The 18,515-nt window shown below is 36.1% G+C and overlaps 1 protein-coding gene across 5 annotated transcripts in view; it reads right to left on the minus strand.

Moving 5' to 3' along the window:
• The window catches only part of TAX1BP1 (Tax1 binding protein 1), a 55,664-nt gene that overhangs the window by 1,288 nt on the left and 35,861 nt on the right, over positions 1-18,515 (minus strand). For 2 of the 5 annotated variants that reach the window (XM_039707294.1, XM_039707315.1), the window contains 9 exons: positions 16,394-16,621; positions 15,235-15,381; positions 13,938-14,031; positions 12,593-12,711; positions 11,340-11,465; positions 9,436-9,507; positions 6,812-6,986; positions 6,331-6,476; positions 503-588 (listed from right to left, as the gene is read on the minus strand). In XM_039707294.1, the coding sequence (XP_039563228.1) occupies positions 503-588; positions 6,331-6,476; positions 6,812-6,986; positions 9,436-9,507; positions 11,340-11,465; positions 12,593-12,711; positions 13,938-14,031; positions 15,235-15,381; positions 16,394-16,621 (1,193 nt within the window). The remainder of the gene's footprint in view (positions 1-502; positions 589-6,330; positions 6,477-6,811; positions 6,987-9,435; positions 9,508-11,339; positions 11,466-12,592; positions 12,712-13,937; positions 14,032-15,234; positions 15,382-16,393; positions 16,622-18,515) is intronic. The other 3 variants (XM_039707324.1, XM_039707334.1, XM_039707304.1) reach the window with 2 other exon arrangements.

Raw genomic sequence — 18,515 nt, forward strand, 5'->3', positions numbered from 1 at the left:
CCATGTATCATCCAGTTCATTTAAACGTTTTTCTGAAAGCACTCAATACAGTCAGAGTAATTTCACATGCAAATTCCAAAATAATCTGGCATTTTAAAAGCAACATAATTTTGACCTTACTCCAGCTACCACTGAATACAAATCTACTGAATGCCTTAATGGCCAAACAGTTTCATGGGAAACCACTCTCTCTGCTCATAAATGCTTGCTCTTAGCAAACATAACACTTTATAAAAGCTCTAAACTTAGGTTCACAATTAGGTTGGCAAGAGAGGGGAAAAAACAAAAGTTATTCATTCATTTACTAAAAAAATTGTCAAAATTCCATCAAAGGTATAGCATTGTATAGCCTGCCCAGTCTCACGGCATATTCTGTGCCAGTTAATTGTAAACCAAACATTCACTGAAAACGCTCTGTAGCTTTTCACCTCCACCCCCACCCCTGGGTAGTTCTACAGAAACCTCTCCATGCCCTCAAAGACCAATACAAGATAACATCTACCTGGAATCAAAGCAGAAGCCTGTGCCCCGCTCACGCAAGAGTAGACTTGGAGGATCAGGAGCAGAAGGTACAGTGTTGTCATCATCCTATTTAAAAGAGGAAGTATTTTAAAGACTAACCCCTACAAACAAGTTTTTTTTTTCCTCAATACTCATTTTTGTTATCAAACACAAACCCAGGTGAAATTTACCTTCACTCTGTAATTTCTGCAGCCTAAGTTTTACTTTTGTACAGCCTGGCTCTATTCTACAATTCAATAATAGAACACCAAATGGAGTAATTTCAAGGTAGAAATACAGGTACATTCCAAGATTTTTAGAACTCCCAACTCCTACCTCATTTTCCTTTTTTATCCCAGAGATGCATTAAAAGCAAGGGCTAGGAATTATTTAGCTGATCTACAAAAAATGATGTGCGAAGGAGCACATGTAACAGCACACATGCTGTGTTTTTTACAGATAACTCATATGCAAACATATTTCAGTTTTAGGCTAGCGTACTTTTCCCTTATGAAGGGTTAATGGAAACAGGGAAGGATGGGAAAATTTCCTCAATATTCTTCTGACAACAGCTGTTTGGTTTCAACCATTTAACATTTCCATTAAGCAGGCAGTGGGGCCTGCTATGACAAGATGCTGGCAACAAACAATCTTGCAGTCTGTTTGCTTGCACCTGCAGTGAAAAGGGCATATGAGTTTTAAAACATCAGTTGTTCCTTTTGTCATGAAGGAGACAGGATAGGTGTATTAAGAAAGAAAAACTATTTTGTTTTAAGTACTCTCATGCTACAATGCTACAGCTTGTACAAAAACACAAGAGATTTGCTGAATACCAGACTGAAGTACACCAGGATTTAACCAAGAAATTTAATGTGCATCTTTCATTAGTAAACCAGTTCCACTACACACTGGCCAAATTAACACTTAAGTCTTGGTTAATTTCTTCAGTATAACCCCTTTCCCCCTCCTCCCCTTTTTTCTTTTTTTTAAGGCATTTGGCTTACAGCTGGTCACTTGGTAAGACAAAATTATTTACAGCTTTTGCCATCTCTTTCAGCTTCTGGCAAGTGTGGTACCCTACCACATACAAATGGAACACTCCTCCTTGTTCCTTTCTGAGAAACATCTGAAAAAAAGGATGATGATTTCCTCTGTATAGGCACACCTGCACTGTCCTACACAGCTGCCCTACAAGAACTCTCTTCAACACAAGGCAAGCACATGTAAAAGCTTTTGGAATGTCCTAAGGCTACAGCTTTCTCGTGGCCCAGTTCCATTAATTGAGAAATTCATACCCCGTGTTCCTTAGAGCAGCTTCTGACCCAGGCCCTACACAAGAATGTCAATACTAAGTATGTACTGATGTTACCCTGTTACGATAGGGAACGTCTGTCTCTTCAGTGTACTTTTGCTCTTGGCAAAGTCACAGGGATCAGTTCTTAACCTTTTGGGATGCCTAACCCACACAAGAAGAATGCAAATGTCTCTGTGTTGAGCTGACCTCTCAGAGATGTTACAGAGATTACTGTGTAACCACAACATGGCCAAACAGGAACCATGAGAACTTTATCTTAGTCTGAGAGGACTTCCCAGCTATTGTAATTACAAGTTACAGTAAACACTATACAGTCACCAAGAACTAAAAATTCTCACGCAGCACCCTGGGGTAACTCGGAATTTCTGGAAAACAGAGAAGGTACCATTGTATTGGGCTCCAACAGCTGTCCACTTCTGTCGTTTCTTATGGACAAAACTCCTAAGTGTTCCATGTAAAACAGAGCACTTTATGGAGGACAGATCATCATGGTTCACATGGATCTCATCTTGGTTCACAGCCACTTAGTGCCCAGTATTATCCAGCAACCCATTCTTTATTCTTATAAATAAGGTTACATGTGCTTTTCAACCTGGTATTTAAACACCCGTCACTCTCCCCTAGGAAAAAGAAACATCCCTGCTCAAAAGACAGAATAATGTGGTTTTTGAAGTTGCTTTACAAACAGTATAACAACAATTGCTGGGACACCAGGCCTCAGTGGTTCTTGCCTATCATTCTGGCATGCAGAAGTAAGGAACCAATGCCTATCCTCAGCCTTAAAAATGGCTATGCTGTATGTTAAGCAAAGGCATTCATCAGCTTACTTCAATACCACGAGGCTGAGTCATCCAAGTGGTTTTGATGAAAGCCCACTCTCCATACTTTGAGAAAGAAACAGTTTAATCTGCCCTTTCTTGCAGTCCAGACTGATGACCAGGGACAGGGATACGGCTGCACTTTCTTAGTCCAAGAGCTCTACAGTGCCCTGCAGTGATGTAACACTGTGGGTACAATCCCAGGTCCTCAGGAAAAAACTGGTACCATGGACCCACAGGCTGGCATTGTGATCCTGAAGCAGAGCAAGTGCCAGGCCCCCTGAACTCAGAAATCTGAATAATTATGTAAATTAATTACAAAAGATGTCTTTAACATCATGACTTAACTATTATCACTGCACGGTACCTCTGACTCTTTACAAAACTGCCACAATGAGTTCCACAGATTAAGTGAATCATAAAGGTAAATACAGTATTACACACTAAAGCTTGGTAAAAAAAGGGGATTTGCCACTAGGGGAAGAAGGGAAAGCCAGACATGAAATTGTCAGAAATGCAACTCTATTCATTTTACTGACACCAACCAATTCTGTCTCAAGCACTGCTTTCATAATTACAACTGTAAACAGTTCCAGGACTGTCAAACAGAAATTAGAAAGCTGTGTGACACAGTACAAAACCCCATCCCCAAGGGTTACAGATCATTCTGGCATGCAGAAGTAAGGAACCAATGCCCATCCTCAGCCTTAAAAAACACATGAACAGACACAGAGCTGACATGCAGTGCAGGTACACCGTGAAAAAGGGTACACACATTTTATTCTGTGATTCAGCTCTGCTGTGGGAGTAAAACCAAACTCACTCCTCTAGGCCTCTCAACCTTTCTGCAGTCAAGAGACACCTGGACACCAACTGCTCTGTTCATGTTCTCCCTATGCAAAAGATTGGCTGCCAAGTTCAGATCAAGCTAATAATGCATTGTGGGGGTTTTTGCTAGAAGAAAGGCCATTTTGGAGCTCCCTGAAAAAATTCTGACCTGGTGCTCAGTTGCCAAGAGTTACATTCTCCATCCCCTACAAATTTACCATTACTAAAACACTGTTTAATAGTCTTGGGATAGTTATTCTGGGCTTGTTGCCAACTGTAATTAGGACTACATTTCTAAAACTCATATATATATATATAAATATTAAAATATGTATGTATATTTTGTTTATGGATCCTTCCCTTACTGCTAGGAATTCTTAGCTTCCAACAATTCCATGCTGGTCAATTACAGGATCATGAGTAAATGGAAAGTTAGTGTTGAGTAGATGGCAGCAGGAACTTGTGGCAAATCAGCCACTCCAAACAAAATCACCACTGTGCACATGGCTCAGCTGGCACTGTTAACACAGACCAGTTTATTCCTCTCAGAAATCACAGTTTAATTGGCCTATGAGTTCCAAAAATCAAAGCTACAAGAATCCTGGAAACTCTTCCCAGTCATACAAAACTGAAGGGTTTTGATGACAACCAAAGACATAGAAGTGCCCACTTCTAAGGAACCAAGTTTTGGGGGAAACCAAATTGGAACACAACAGCACAAAAATTCTGAGGCATTTGAATATCTTGTGTTATATTAGGTTAAAGAAATTAAGGGTGTTGTAGTCACTTCCACCTTTTCATGGCTGTTTTGGTAGTGGTTCACCTATGATGATGAACATGTCTACTTCATTTATCTAAGATAACAGATCTTTTAGCCATGAAGAGCTGGAAGTGACTACAACACCCTTAATTTCTTAAACTAATATAATGTGTAGTAATAGGAATGTGGACAGGAGGACAGCAGAAGTCCATACAATGGTAGCATTTTAAACAAGCAGCAAGCCTACCAGTCCTTTTCTTCTGGGAGGGAATCCTCCTCCAGCAAAAGACTCTATATCCCACTGGTTGAAAAAATGCAGAGAACTACATCTTAAGTATCTTAATTTAAAAAACAGCCCAAGAAATTATAATCTCCTCATATTTATCATTTTATATTTGCTGTTTCTTCTACACAAATGACAGACTCTTCTTTATAATGAATTACCTACGTATGTGGAAGTTTTTCCTGGTTATTTATTTACATCCCGCCTCAGAACTGTTTTATCTTTGGCATATTACTAAGTCTCCTAGAAAGATTCCTGCAGTTTCTCATTTCCATATAAATTTCTACACTATACATATAGTCTATTTGTGTGAGGAACAAGCAACTGATTCTCAACTGCAAATAAAAGTAAAGATACAAGTTATTTGATTTAAAGGAACCTTTTCTCAAGCTGAACTTTATTTAAGCGTGTTATATTCCACCTCATTACAAAAATCCAAGCTGTGTCTGCAAACGAGCACAAGACTCTAGCACTGTTTCTCCTGGGTTTGCAAGAGGGCAAAGCATATAGATCAGAGAAAACACCCTGCTAATTAAACTGCAGCAGATGACTAAAGAAGAGAAGAGCTTGTCAGATGTAATAGCTACGTCAAGAATGATCAGATTAAATATGCAAAATGTGAAGTAAAGGTGGGGACAGCATTAAGCTCACATTTGAGATCTTGAACAGGCTGCAAAAGCTCTGACAGTTTCCCTAATTATTCACAGTAATGGACATTGGGAGCAAAAGGTAGGAGGGAGAAATACATTTTTCTCCATTATAGGTGCTGAGCACCAGGGCTAAAATCATGCCTGTCTGAACACTGATCAGTTTCTGCAAAGGTTAATAGCAATTAAATGTGGCAAACTAGACTAAATGAGAAACAGGTCATGATACCACTGTACTTGCAAAGAGCACAATACTTTGCAGAAAGGTATTTCTTGTTTAATATTTCTGAAGGTGCAACAGTACTTGGAATAAGAAAAAGTAATAGGTCTGTTCCTGTTCAAATGAAGACATACAGTCCAATTTATTACAGAAGCCAAATTTTATACAGAATGTGCAAGTTAAATGTACTATAGAGAAAAGCTCACCAGAAACTTGAAAAAAGCCAAAAAAATAATAAAACTCAGTGCAAATGTATCTCTTTCAGTTCAATCAGCTTTAGGCAACAGTCAATTAAGCTCTTTCAAATACAAGTCCAATAGAAAAAAAACATTCAAAATGGAAATTAATAAATTTAGATTTCCAGAAGACAGATCAAAATATTAACAGATTAGAATAATGTATCTATTAGGATACCAATTTACAGTCAGCATTTAACTGCGCAGATTTCCAGAAGACAGAACAAAATATTAACAATTAGAATAATGTATCTATTAGGATACCAATTTACAGTCAGCATTTAACTGCAAATACTGATATCTGAATCCTCTACATTTTTATTTGTTTTGTTCCACTTTAGTTCCTATATTCCTACTATAAAATGAGGGAGATGTGGCTACATTTTGAGCTCTCATTCTACCACATAGGAGATGAAAATCATGGGTTGAGATTACCTGACTTTTTTTACTTTAGTACTTAAAAAAAAAAAATTAAGAAGCTACTGTCCTAATACCAAAACAAGTTGTCAATAACTCAAGAGATTAGGAAAACAAGTCTATTTCCATCAATGGAGTTTTTCCCTTCACAGCAAGCAAAAGTATTTTTCAGGGAAAACAAAATCCAATTCCAAATTTACATAACAATAAATTTGGCTTATCAGATATGGAAAACCCATGTGAAACTCTTGGTAACTCATCAGTAACCATATCAAAGAACATAAATAACAAAAAAGGTAACTTGCATTGCTATCCTCAGGATCTTCTAAACCATCGGGCCGACTGAGATTGCGTGAAGGCTGGCTACACACTACATCATCCAGCTCCCAAAAGGAACTTCTAACAGGTGGTCTTTGGATCTCATCAGGATTAAAAGCGCCATCTGCTCCATCTGAAGAAAAATTAATTAGGACATCTTTGTTCAGTAGACTGTACTTTGAGATTACAGACATGCTACTCACCTTTAAAAATTGACAGTTAAAACACATTTTTGGTTTAGATAATATAAAACAATAGGAGAGGATTAGCTTCTTGCAAAGGTGTTTAAAACTTTGTTTACCTTACTGAGTCCCACCATAAAATAAAGGCCCTTTACTGATGTTCATCATTCAGAAAAGGCTCTGTAAACCAATCTGAAGACTGCTGGTACTTAACCAGCATTAAATGAGGCACTGCTTTTGAAACAGCAAGGGAACAATTATATTGGGGGGTATGAAATTTCTTTACCTCTTCTTTCCTGAATTGCATAAGGGTTTCCATATTGCAATACTGGTAGTCTACTTGGCACTGCAGGAACTGGTCCATTTTCCTCTGAATATGGGTTGCGAAAATGTAATGTCTGCTGTGAAGTCTGTCCTTCCATCATCCTTCCAGCTTGATCTCCTGGTGTCCTGCCAAGCTGCTAAATAATGCAAAGTTCAAAATGTAGTTAACCTATGGAGTCCTAGCAAAATTTAAAATGTTTATGAAATATGTTTTTAGAAGAAAAAATCTGCTAACCTTCCTGCTGTCTTTTCATTTTGACCTTATGCCAAGTATACCATAAATACCAAAAACAGTCAATGAAGAAAAGACCAACGAGATATTTTAAAGGGATATTTTTTTTCTTGGTTTGTTGTCAGTTTGTTCAAATTACATTAACAGAACTGCCATGTTTTTCAAGTGTCTGCATCCTTTTTGCAATGAAGACAAATTAGCTAAATCAGTAAAAATCGGCAGACTAACAATAACAACTAAATATAATGTGCAGGGAGAAGAAAAGTTTTTAAAAGTTAAAATTAAAAAGAAAACAATTTTTTTTTCATATCATACCATACCATTCAAAAATGTAGCATTGTAGTATGTGGAGCACATCTTTGTACATATTTGACATAATTCCATATGAAGTCATGAGTGGCAGACATTTAGTGAACTGTTAATTACATTGCACTGGACCCCTTCTGATATTTAACAGCAATATTTGAATCAGATCATTATTTTATTATTATTTATCATTATTATTAATTTAATTATTTTATTATTATTTATCATTATTATTTTAAGAACTCTTTAAAAAATTAATATACTTAAAATTCTAGGTTCCTACACGTAAACCATATATATGATAGTAATTACAAACTATAAAAGGGTTTTATAACTTAGAAACCATTAAAACTCTAAGCCATCATAGATTATAAAAGACACTAATTAAAGTGACTTCAGTATGGTCAATGCATCAGGTGTAATTTATCCCAATAAAAATCTCTGTCATCCTTCCATTCAACAAAATGAGTTAAGGGAGAGAGAACAAAATGCCAAAATATCAAAAGGAATATGTCATTTAAATTCAGAACCAAGCAAAAAATTCTGAGATATAAATATGAAAACAATAGTTAAAAAATAGGGACTGCTAAGGAGACATGCTTTCCAGTAATGTTCTTTCTGATTAGTATTTTCTTCTGGGTTCTCTGGGTTCATGTTTAATATTTGCTGACTTGATGCTAATAAAACCCTCAAAAACTGAAGTGTGTCTTTTCCCTGAAGACTTTAAATTGAAACTTAAAACCAAAGCTTCAACTGCCAGTACAATTCCATAAGAATTTAAAGTCTGTTTAAAAAAGGAACAATTTTTTTTTCTTGCAAACAGGTGAACTTCAGATCAACCTCTTGAGCAGTTATCAAGTACCAATAACTACTCTGAAAACAAAACACTACTCAAATGCAAAAAGATCTCATGAAATGGATGGCATCCGTCCTCTAGATACAATATAAAACTATGCCAGAGTTACTTTAGATTTATAAACTAAAAGGAACATATGATTAAAACATGTAAGATTAAAAAGCTAGGATTGCACATTTTAGTGAGTGTGTAAAATCTAAGTAATTTATCTTTACTCAGTACAAAGCAGGAACAATAAATTAGCAATGAAATCAAGATTTTCCTTGTTAAAACAAATTCCTTCTGGAATACAGAAGCAGTTTAAAATGAGAGGTAGTAGCATTCGTACTTTAATTTTAGCATTATATACAATTGAAATAGAATGTAGCTCAACATGACTGTAAAAAGATGGTGCAAAAAAACCTTAGCCAGAAGTTGGATAGCTAGGGTAGAGACTGATTTAAAAAAACAAAGGCTATCGAGGTATGTAAATAAAACAGAAACAAAGTCATCTCATAGGTTTGAAGGGACAGCAAATTACCATTTTTAGAAAGCTATGCTTGGTTTATAAACAAACACCGATAATGAGTATAAATTGAAATGCTGTTTACTACTACCCCATGCTTAACCTTTTAAATCATGGGTCCAGTCTAGAAAGGCACTTTGGTTCTTCTTTGTAATGTAAATATCTATAAATTGGTAGACAAAGTTCCCAGCTTTTATAGGCTTCATGCATTATTATTATTATTACAGTTGTTGCTCTTATGTGTGGTGTTTAAAATTAGTCCCTCCACCTAAACTAGCCCGACCAAAACTCAAACTTAAATTTGATTTCTTTTGAACTACAAAAATATGACAAATCTATATAAAAATTATATCCTTGGCTTAAAAAGAAGACAAATACCAACTACTTAACAATCTAGAATTTTACAAAAAAATTAACTAGCTTAATCTGAAAGTTCAGTTTTGTTTCAGTTTATCAGTATTCACTTCAGTATTAAAATGACTGGTTTTACTAAGTATCTCTTTATACTGAAATTGTAATCAAGTTTCAAAGAAAAATCCCAACTTTGCACAATACCATACAATACTATCTGAATGTAATAAAGACATATTATTATTTCACTTTTCAGTAAAATTTGGCTTTAATTGCCATATAATAGCTCAGAGGTACTTCTACACTACATTAGTATTTCAGAATGTGTGACAATACCTTCTCACTGGTAAAGAGCTCCAACTGTGATGCCAGCTCCTTTATTCGTCTCTCTTTTTCTGCCAGCTGAATCTATAGGAAAAGAAGATTAAGATTCTTGTATTAGTGAATGGAAACTATTTCCCTGCATGTTACATCATGAAAACAAAGCTCCCTGATTAAGTTAACCTTTCAGATGAAAACAGTTTTGTTTACTAGAGTTACATGAGCACATAGTGTTACTATAAATCCCACCCAACAATTCTCACAAAGTTTTATCTGCTGGGTAACAGCAGTTAATCAGCAGCCTTTTCTTGCCAGTTTTCACTAAACAGTTGTGGAATGAGAAAATTCTGTGTTAAAAACAAGGAGTTGTATCAGTGCCACCAAAGGCAGGAGGGGCACCGCTGCCCAGACACAGATGAATTTTTGCAAGCCTCATCTTAGTATTTCTGAAGAAATCTCTTGGCATTTCATATGTCCCACCACAGAACTTGAGAGAAGCTACCAAAAGCTACTCCTGCCTCAGAGACACTAAATTTGTTTCACAAACATCTACGTTGTGTCTCTATTTGGCACTTTGGGAGGAGGTGCAACTGACACATTACACAACTATTCCTGGCTTCAAAATGATGATTTAAATAATCTCTCACTACAAAGGACTATTTTATTTATATCCTGGTTCCTTTAGAGACTGCCTCTTCACCTGTTTTTCTAAAATCAAAGGTCAATGCTTGGCATAAATGCTTATCAAATTTTTTCACTTCTGAAATTCCTTCTCCTAGTTTAGGTCAATGGAGCAAAATCTCCTGACTGGGAAGAAAAGCTCACTTTTTCTGTACCACCTGCACCCTCCTGAATTACAGCAATTATTTAATTGCAGTCAAAATGCTTTCAATCTTGGAACTAATTATTTATTACACCTGCTGTTGAGAAGTTAAACTTACTTCTCATTAAATTTTGCATGGCAACTGATCACTGCTAATTAGTAAAATAAACTGGAAAGAGTCATACATTTTATAAAATTGAAATTAGAGCTTTGGAAAGTGTCAGAAAAAGATGGCCTATGGAGTAGTGAAATAAACTGCAGAGTAATTTGGCATTTTATAAAGAAAAAGTGCTGCAATTATTAATAAAAAGGGGTTCCTAGTAGAACCAATACAGCCACAGTTCAGTTTAATCATTTTTCATCACAATGGTCAAAAACAGGCAACAGAGTCAACTGTATTGTCACCTGAGACTGAGAACCAGCAGAAAAGCTGGTCTCATGAACATTTGTTGCCCTTATCTCAACCCTTTTGACCTAAAAAGCAAATTCAGCATAAGCATTACTATCACATAACCTTATGATTAGGTTAAGGCCCCTTGTAAGCTAAAGCTGCCCATTATGCTTGAATTTCTGAGCGGTGAAAGTGTTAAACCACTCTACCAAGACTATAGCTGACATTCTCCACATTAAATTCTTGCATGATTTTAAAAACAATGGATCACTCCTCCCTCTCTCTACTGACTTCAGATAAAAAGCATTAGATATCACTACACTGGTACTCCAATATAGAATATGAAGATTTTAGACAAACACACCATCAATTGTCCTGTTAGTATTACAGTAACCAGCAGAAAATTAGAAATCTCTTGCACTTTTTTCCCCCTGTATTACAAGACTGCATCATTTAGGGGTTTGTCTAAATCCACAGTATTAAAAGACTGATGGCCAGGTGGTAGAAGATCTTAGCAAACCTCTCTTACTTTAAAAGGAACTTTACAAGACTGTATTGTTTCTTCAAGAGCAGAATTTGTATTAACAGCAAAAATGTATTTAGCGTGCTTTCCTTATAAAAGATCTTCATTACTTGAACTATCAGAAACAAGCAGCCATGATAAGAGGTAACTATTCATTGTCATAAACAAAACCAGTAACTTACTTTATACTGATCCTCCATTGCTGCCAGGTGTAATTTTACACCCTCGTTGATTTTCACTTGTTCCTTCCACTTCAGCTCCAGTTTAGCTAATTCATCAGCATAAACACTGCATTTCATCTTCTCATCCTAAAGTAGTTTATACCATGACATGAAATATTTACAGTCTTAAGAGATTTTCCCTCCCACCCCCAAAAATGTCACTCCATGCTTTTAAAATGAGACCATTTACAAATGGCTTCTACAAGCCTGACTCAAGACTGAAATGGTCAGGACCACAGAACACTGCATAAATTATGTTCAATAGGCATTTCTTTCCTTGAGTTTTCAACAAGCTGATACTCCTCTTTAGTTTCACAGTTTGAAGTTTCTTTGTACCCTAATACTATTAACCATTATTATTGTTTCAAGTATCTCACTTCAATATAAAACCTTTCCCAAGTGACTTTTACAATCTAAGTATCTTTCATCCAGAAGGTCACAGGCAAAGCTTTCTTCAAAAATCAGTATGGAATAAATATCCAGCAGAAACCAATGCAGGCTCTTCAGGGACAGGGTCATAAGCAAAATTACAGGACAGTTATTACATCCTGAAGAACTTACTAAATAGCATCATTGTGATAAATGAAAGACACAAAATGAAGAGAGGCAAGACAACACTCAGAAGGAATTTCTTGAACTGTTCTGAATTTTTCACCAGTGCCACTGATGCAATACTCCATCATCATACACACATCCAAACTGGTTAAATGAAAATCAAGTGCCAACTTTGGTCAAGACAACCAAATAAATGCCTTTCTGTATGACTGAGCCCAAGGCAGCTGGCAGCACCAACCTGGGTGTGAAAACACTGTAAAAGCCATGACAGGCAGATAGGGAAAAATTACTTTGGTTTGGACAGTGTATCAGATCAACACTGCCACACTTGTTCCAAACATCAGTTGGTTTACAGCAACCTGCTGTATTTGATTCATAAGAGCAATTACACTTAATGTAAGAACAGAAAGTATTTAAAACCTTAAGCACGTGGACATTTGTTTTACTGTATCCTGGTTTTCCTTGTCTGGACCTCTAAAACCATACATAGTCAAGAGATGAGTGAACAAAAATGTGCTTTCTAATGTTAAGATTTCTACCATAATCACGGTGTATCACACAAACAAGGAAGGCAACTCAGCTGGGTAGGCCTTGTGGTTTTAAGGCCTAGCACCTACAGCTACTTTTTGTTCAGCTTTCCAAAGCAGCTGTTTACTTACTGCCAACATTTGCTTGCATTTCTTATACTTCTCTGTTTTCTCAGCAATCTCTTTATTCATCTCACGCACTTGCTCCTTTACCACGGATTCCGAAACTATGTCAGGTGAAATGGGGCTAACTGTGAACATTGAAGAAAAAAACAAGAACATGGATTTTTTTTCTTCCATAAAGTTCGTGTAAGAGAGATGACAGCCCAGATTTGAGAGTGCATCAAAACCAGAGTGCTCCATGTTATCCAAACCAGACAAAAATCAACATTATGTGCTATGTACAATCAGCAACCATACTGGCACATCTGTGTTCAGTACTCTCACACCAAGATCAACATAAATACACACATATGTAGTAGTTTCCCAAGAAAGAAAACAAAGTAAACACCAAAATACATATGCTATCATTCTAAATATTCTATTCTTACATAAAAACATGGAAGTACCTCAACAAACTACTTCATCACACACTATCACTGAGCTTGTTGGGAATGTATGTTTTAAGAATCCGTCAATTACAAAATAACACAGAAAAGGCTAATCAGCATTTTTTGGCATTTATCAACTTAAACTGAAAAATAAAATCACAGAATGGTTTGGGCTGGAAGGGACCTTAAAGATCCTCTAGCTCCAATCCCCCTGCCATAGGCAGGGACAACCTCCACTACACCAGGCTGCTCAGAACCCCATCCAACCCACCTTAAACACCCCAAGGGATGGGGCATTCATAACCCCTTTGGGAAGCCTGTTCCAATGCTTCACCAGCCTCAAAATGAAGGATTTCTTCCGTAATTTTAACCTGTTACACACTGATATTTTAGAATATTATTTTTGCAATAACTTAATAGTTCATAATAATTATAAGCATTTCCTAATAAACCTCTACACCTATAATTAATGAAAATAGTCAGTAGACTTGACCTTGCCATCACATAATAAGAGCCTTTCAGCAGATTGATTTTACAGCAGAATGTTATAGTGAATAGTCATAATAACATGACTGCAAAATTACTGTGGTATTATACTCATACTGAAAATTTGAGCAAGACTTTTTTAAATAAACTGTTTTTTAGCTTGGCAAAATCATCTCTGTTAACCATGAAGCAGAAATTCAAGAGTTCAGTTCTACTGAACTATATTAAAAATAGCAACTAAACTGATACAAGAACTTATTTATGATTGTTACCACTTGGTAAGAGACAAAATATTCAGCTCAATCTTCACATAGCTAATTAATGCCTTCATTAAACAGAACAAGTCCACCTACTTTATACTACAAATACTATCAATGACTACTTCACATAGACAACACTTTCAAGCTTATAAAGGCAGACAAAATTTAAGCTGTTGATACCTGGAGATGCAGACAACTTTTTGTCTGTAAGGATGGCGGTAGCTGTCTCAATGTTAGATGCATCTGTCAGTTTCTGTTGATGGCCTGCAGTTTTCTTTGTGAAAAGAAATTTTGTTTTGGTACTTGATTAAATGAAAGCCAAAGAACAAAGTAATGTATCTTGCAAAATGTATAATTTGCTCCAAAATTAGACAGAACCACTCATTTAAACAGCAGGTAATAATAAATATACAAAAACATTTAATTCTACTAAGACTGAAACTGCTTCAGACTATGACTTTTATCATCTTACTTGATGAAGGTCTTTTTCCCTAGAAGGCGGAATTTCTAAGCAAATTAATAGAAAAATCTCATTTTCTACAGAATCAGTTACACTTAAATTCATAAATTTAAATCTAACACTCAATTAGAAAAATTGAGTCTGTATCAAAAATATCTGCTGGACTTCTGGAGCGAAAGCAATAAAATCTGGTGTTTGCTGCAAGATGTACAACATTGCCAAAGATAAGATAAGGAAAAGCCACCGATGTTCTGATATGACACCTCATTCACCACTGACCTTCTGGATGAGAAGATGAGTTTTTTATGCAATGTTCTGTGGATAAGAGAAATACTTAAGGCTGGTTTTCTTAAGAATTCACATTTGTGCATCTTGCCTTTGTGCATAGGCCTCTTCCCTGTTTGAGCTCCTCTCCAACTCTAATTTTTACAAAATTCTGAAGAACTCTGCCCTCAAATCTGAAATTGGCTGACAGGTTCAGCTGCTAGGTGGCCTAAGACTTACATCATCATTCAAAAAGATTCATTTATTTATGAAACAGATCTTGGAAGAGTGGTATGATTACAAAATACATACGGAATACAACTCCATACTGTGTTGTGGAGACTTCTTTCCCACTTGGCTTTTAAACCCTACTTCAAGTTCTTATTTCCCCACTTTTGCACTTGGGTTTTTTTGTTGGGCTTTTCTGTGGTGGTACTGGATAAAGGTAGTAATCATGGATTTTCCCAGCTTCAGTTTCAAAATTCTTCCTTGAACAATGCAATGCGTGTAGGTTCATCTAAACTCTACTAGGCTTCTATACCAGCTACTATAAATTCTATACTTGGTTTGGACAACTAGCTAAAGAGAATCACAGAAGTAATTTCACAACTAGGTTTGTGAAAGAAAATGGTAAAGAGTCATTGCTTACCACACATTTTAATCCTTTTAAAAAGCATTCATTTTCACAGAAGGAAATTAAACTGGTTTTGAAATGTCACCAAAAACAAGTGGCATTTATCCCCTTCTACTTACTGCCTGTTCTGTAAACTTGTTTACTTGTTTTTGAAGTTTTTGACATTCTTTGAATTTCTCCTTGTAATGGTCAGCAGCCATCTGTAGACGAAGCTTCAGATCTTCAACTTCTCTGCGCAATTCCTGTTCCACTGCATTTGAAGCTTCCTTTAAAAAAAATACAGAAACTGTTCTCCCTTTTGTTCAAATACCACTATTTCCTAAAAAGTCTTTTTTCAATTAAAAAGCATAATGCTCCATATAGGTACTGAAGCTCCTGATTCCTGATTGAGCCACTCCACTGCTACCCAAGCTACAGGAACCACATCCAGCAACTAGACACAGGCCATGCTTGGATACTTTCTGGCAACTTGAGGCATTCAGATGACTTGCTACTTCTTTCATGACACATTTCAAAACACATTCTATACAACCAAAACTCTAAGGAAAAAACATGCAATTCTTTGACATTTTAAATATAATAGTTCTTTTGAGTGTTGTAATATTACAGTACTATTTTAATTCTGTTCAGCTGAATATATTTTCTTCAGTTACACCATTAGTAATCCTAGTAGCAAATAAATTCAATACAGTTGCAGTCACTGAAGATCCTTGATAAAGCTAACTTTAATCAAAATTATGAAACATATATTAGCTCACTATACTTATATCCAAGACTAAGGTCAAGACAATTTCCATTACATTTCCATTACAGTTTCCATTATGGTTTCCATTAATTTTTTATACTTATAAGTACTTAAAGCAGATTAACTTTGATTACAAATATTGGAAGGACTTACAAGAATTCAGACAGAATCCATCGATGACAAAAGAACATTATAAAACAACCCAAGTTTCTACTAATATATTTTTGTATTTGAATGAATATAATGCTACTGTGGCTCACTTAACAGAATTAAGACAGGGAGAGGATTCAAAACAACACAGATACTGCATTATTCTGTGAAAATATGTGGGGAGAAGTAGATGTGAGTAAGAGCAGAAACCTCCTTTCTGACCAAACTTTCAAATCAGCTAACATGCACTTGATTTCAGTTTGAATTTAAGGTTGAATGCTGAAAGAAAATTTGATAATTATTTGCACTAATCATCCAGAAACCTATTTTATTCCCAGTAAAGATTTTATGAATACAGACAAACTTCAACACTAAAAGTTTACCTGCTCATTTTTCAGATTTTTGAGTTTCATGAGTTCAGCTAAAGCTTCAGCAAGTTGCTTTTTGAATTTTTCGTTTTCCAGCCGTGCACTGTGAAGATCTGCCATCGTCTTGTCCCGCACATTTACTGCATCACTCAGCTCTTTTGACATGAGAACAGCTTCTTGTTTGCTAGCCTGAATCTGATCTTCAGCTTTCCGAAGCTGCTCTTTCAAAATACTTGCCTCATCCTAGGAAAGAGAAGAGATGGAAGAGAATTCATAATTTTTTAATTCAATGCTTAAATAAAGGTTGGTATAGGGATCAGAAACATCTAAAAGAAAAAGCAACATTTTCCTGGTGGCTTTAGCAAAACTGTTAAATCAAGAAGTCAGTACGCAAGTACTACTTTCCACACCTGTCTTCTCTGCCAGCAATGATGTGCAAATTTATTTCACTGTGAAATAAAGGCAAAGTTTATTTCGTAGTGAAATAGTTTCATTATGAAATAGAAGCTTCAATTCTGGATTTTTGTTGGAATTTCAGCTTCAGTTTTAATTGTATGACCAAAAAAAAGCCTGCTTTTCCACATCTCTGCTCTTATCACTGCAGGACTCCAGCATCAAAAGCAAAGTTCATCCAACAGAAACACACTGAAAGTATCAACAGAGAAAGAGGTTTTACAGTGCCTGCAACTGGTTGATGTAAAACATTGTAAAGCAGCTTTGGGATGTTTTTCTCACAGCTCTATTTCCCAAGATCTTGCACAATAAGCTTTCCAGAGGGAAGACAAAACAAATAGTAATGAAGAGCAAGCTGCAGCGTGTAGCACTAAACACACAGGGTAATCCAAGAGCCTACTGACCAAGCTGAACTACCAGCCTCTCACTCCTCCCAGAAGGCCAGATTTACAAAACATAATTTTTAAATTTTTTTTTTTTTGAAAAAAAGAAGCTACTATATAAAGTAGTCACCACCTCTAGGCTCCCTTATGGCATAAACATCTTATTCCTGAGTCCAGACATAAATTCAGCTATCTCTAGTCCATTATTTGTTAATTTGTTTTTAATATCATGTAAGTGCAGAGTAATACATTTTGTAACCATTTATGAAGATGGATAGATAAGTAAATGCCCTGTAGTCCTGTCTCCTAACTATTTTTACAGCTCATGATACATTGGTAACATATTTCAGTAAATATCTGCAGTTTCACAGTGTGAGGTAAAACTATTAATGATCCCACCAGAAACACCAAAAGCAATTTAAGATTAATAAATGACATAAATGTTTGGTCTCTCCAGTACTGACACATATCCACTCCCTTCAAAATAAAACACAGTAGCAATTTAACACCTTCAGAAACAACAAAGCAAGAAAGAGACTAAAATATGATGTAACTTAAAGCTAGACAGTATGCTCTTTTTAAACTCTATGTCCATTCTCAACAGCACTACTTTTCCACTTCGATATTATATTCATAACTCATATCACTTTAAAACAATCTCTAGTCTTTTGAGATCCAAGTTGCTTTGCTGTGAAAAGATTGGCAAGATAGACCAGAAAGAGGCCTGCATAATCTGACTTTTCCATGCTGGCCTCAAAGACTATGTCTAAACTGACTCTCTAATTTGGATCAAGAGCACATTTATAAAGCAAAACTCCCAGTAAATTTCATTACTGCCTATCACACTGTAGATCAGAGAACAATCTTAGGGCACAGAAACTGCATTCCTTTTGGATGAAATGGAGGATAATGTACATCAGGAAAAAACACCTAATGGTTATTCTATTGTAGGTTTAGCCTGGCTGGATGCCAGGTGCCCACCAAAGCCACTCCACAATTCCCCTCCTCAGTTGGATAAGGGGGAGAATATAACAGAAGGCTTGTGGGTTGTGATGAGGCCACAGAGAGATCACTTAGCAATTAATGTCATGGGCAAAACCAGACTCAGCTTGGGGGGAAAATTAATCTAACTTATTACCAGTCAAATTAGAATAGGATAATGAGCAATAAAACCAAATCTTAACACACCCAGACCCCAACTCCTCTTTTCAAGTTCAACTTCACTCCCAAATTCTCTATCTCCTCTCTTCCAGCAGCACAGCCAGGATGGGGAATGAAAGTTGCAGTCAGTTCATCACACG

Source organism: Passer montanus, unplaced genomic scaffold (assembly GCF_014805655.1).
Source record: "Passer montanus isolate IOZ18808 unplaced genomic scaffold, ASM1480565v1 scaffold10, whole genome shotgun sequence".
In the NCBI taxonomy this organism is placed as follows: domain Eukaryota; kingdom Metazoa; phylum Chordata; class Aves; order Passeriformes; family Passeridae; genus Passer; species Passer montanus.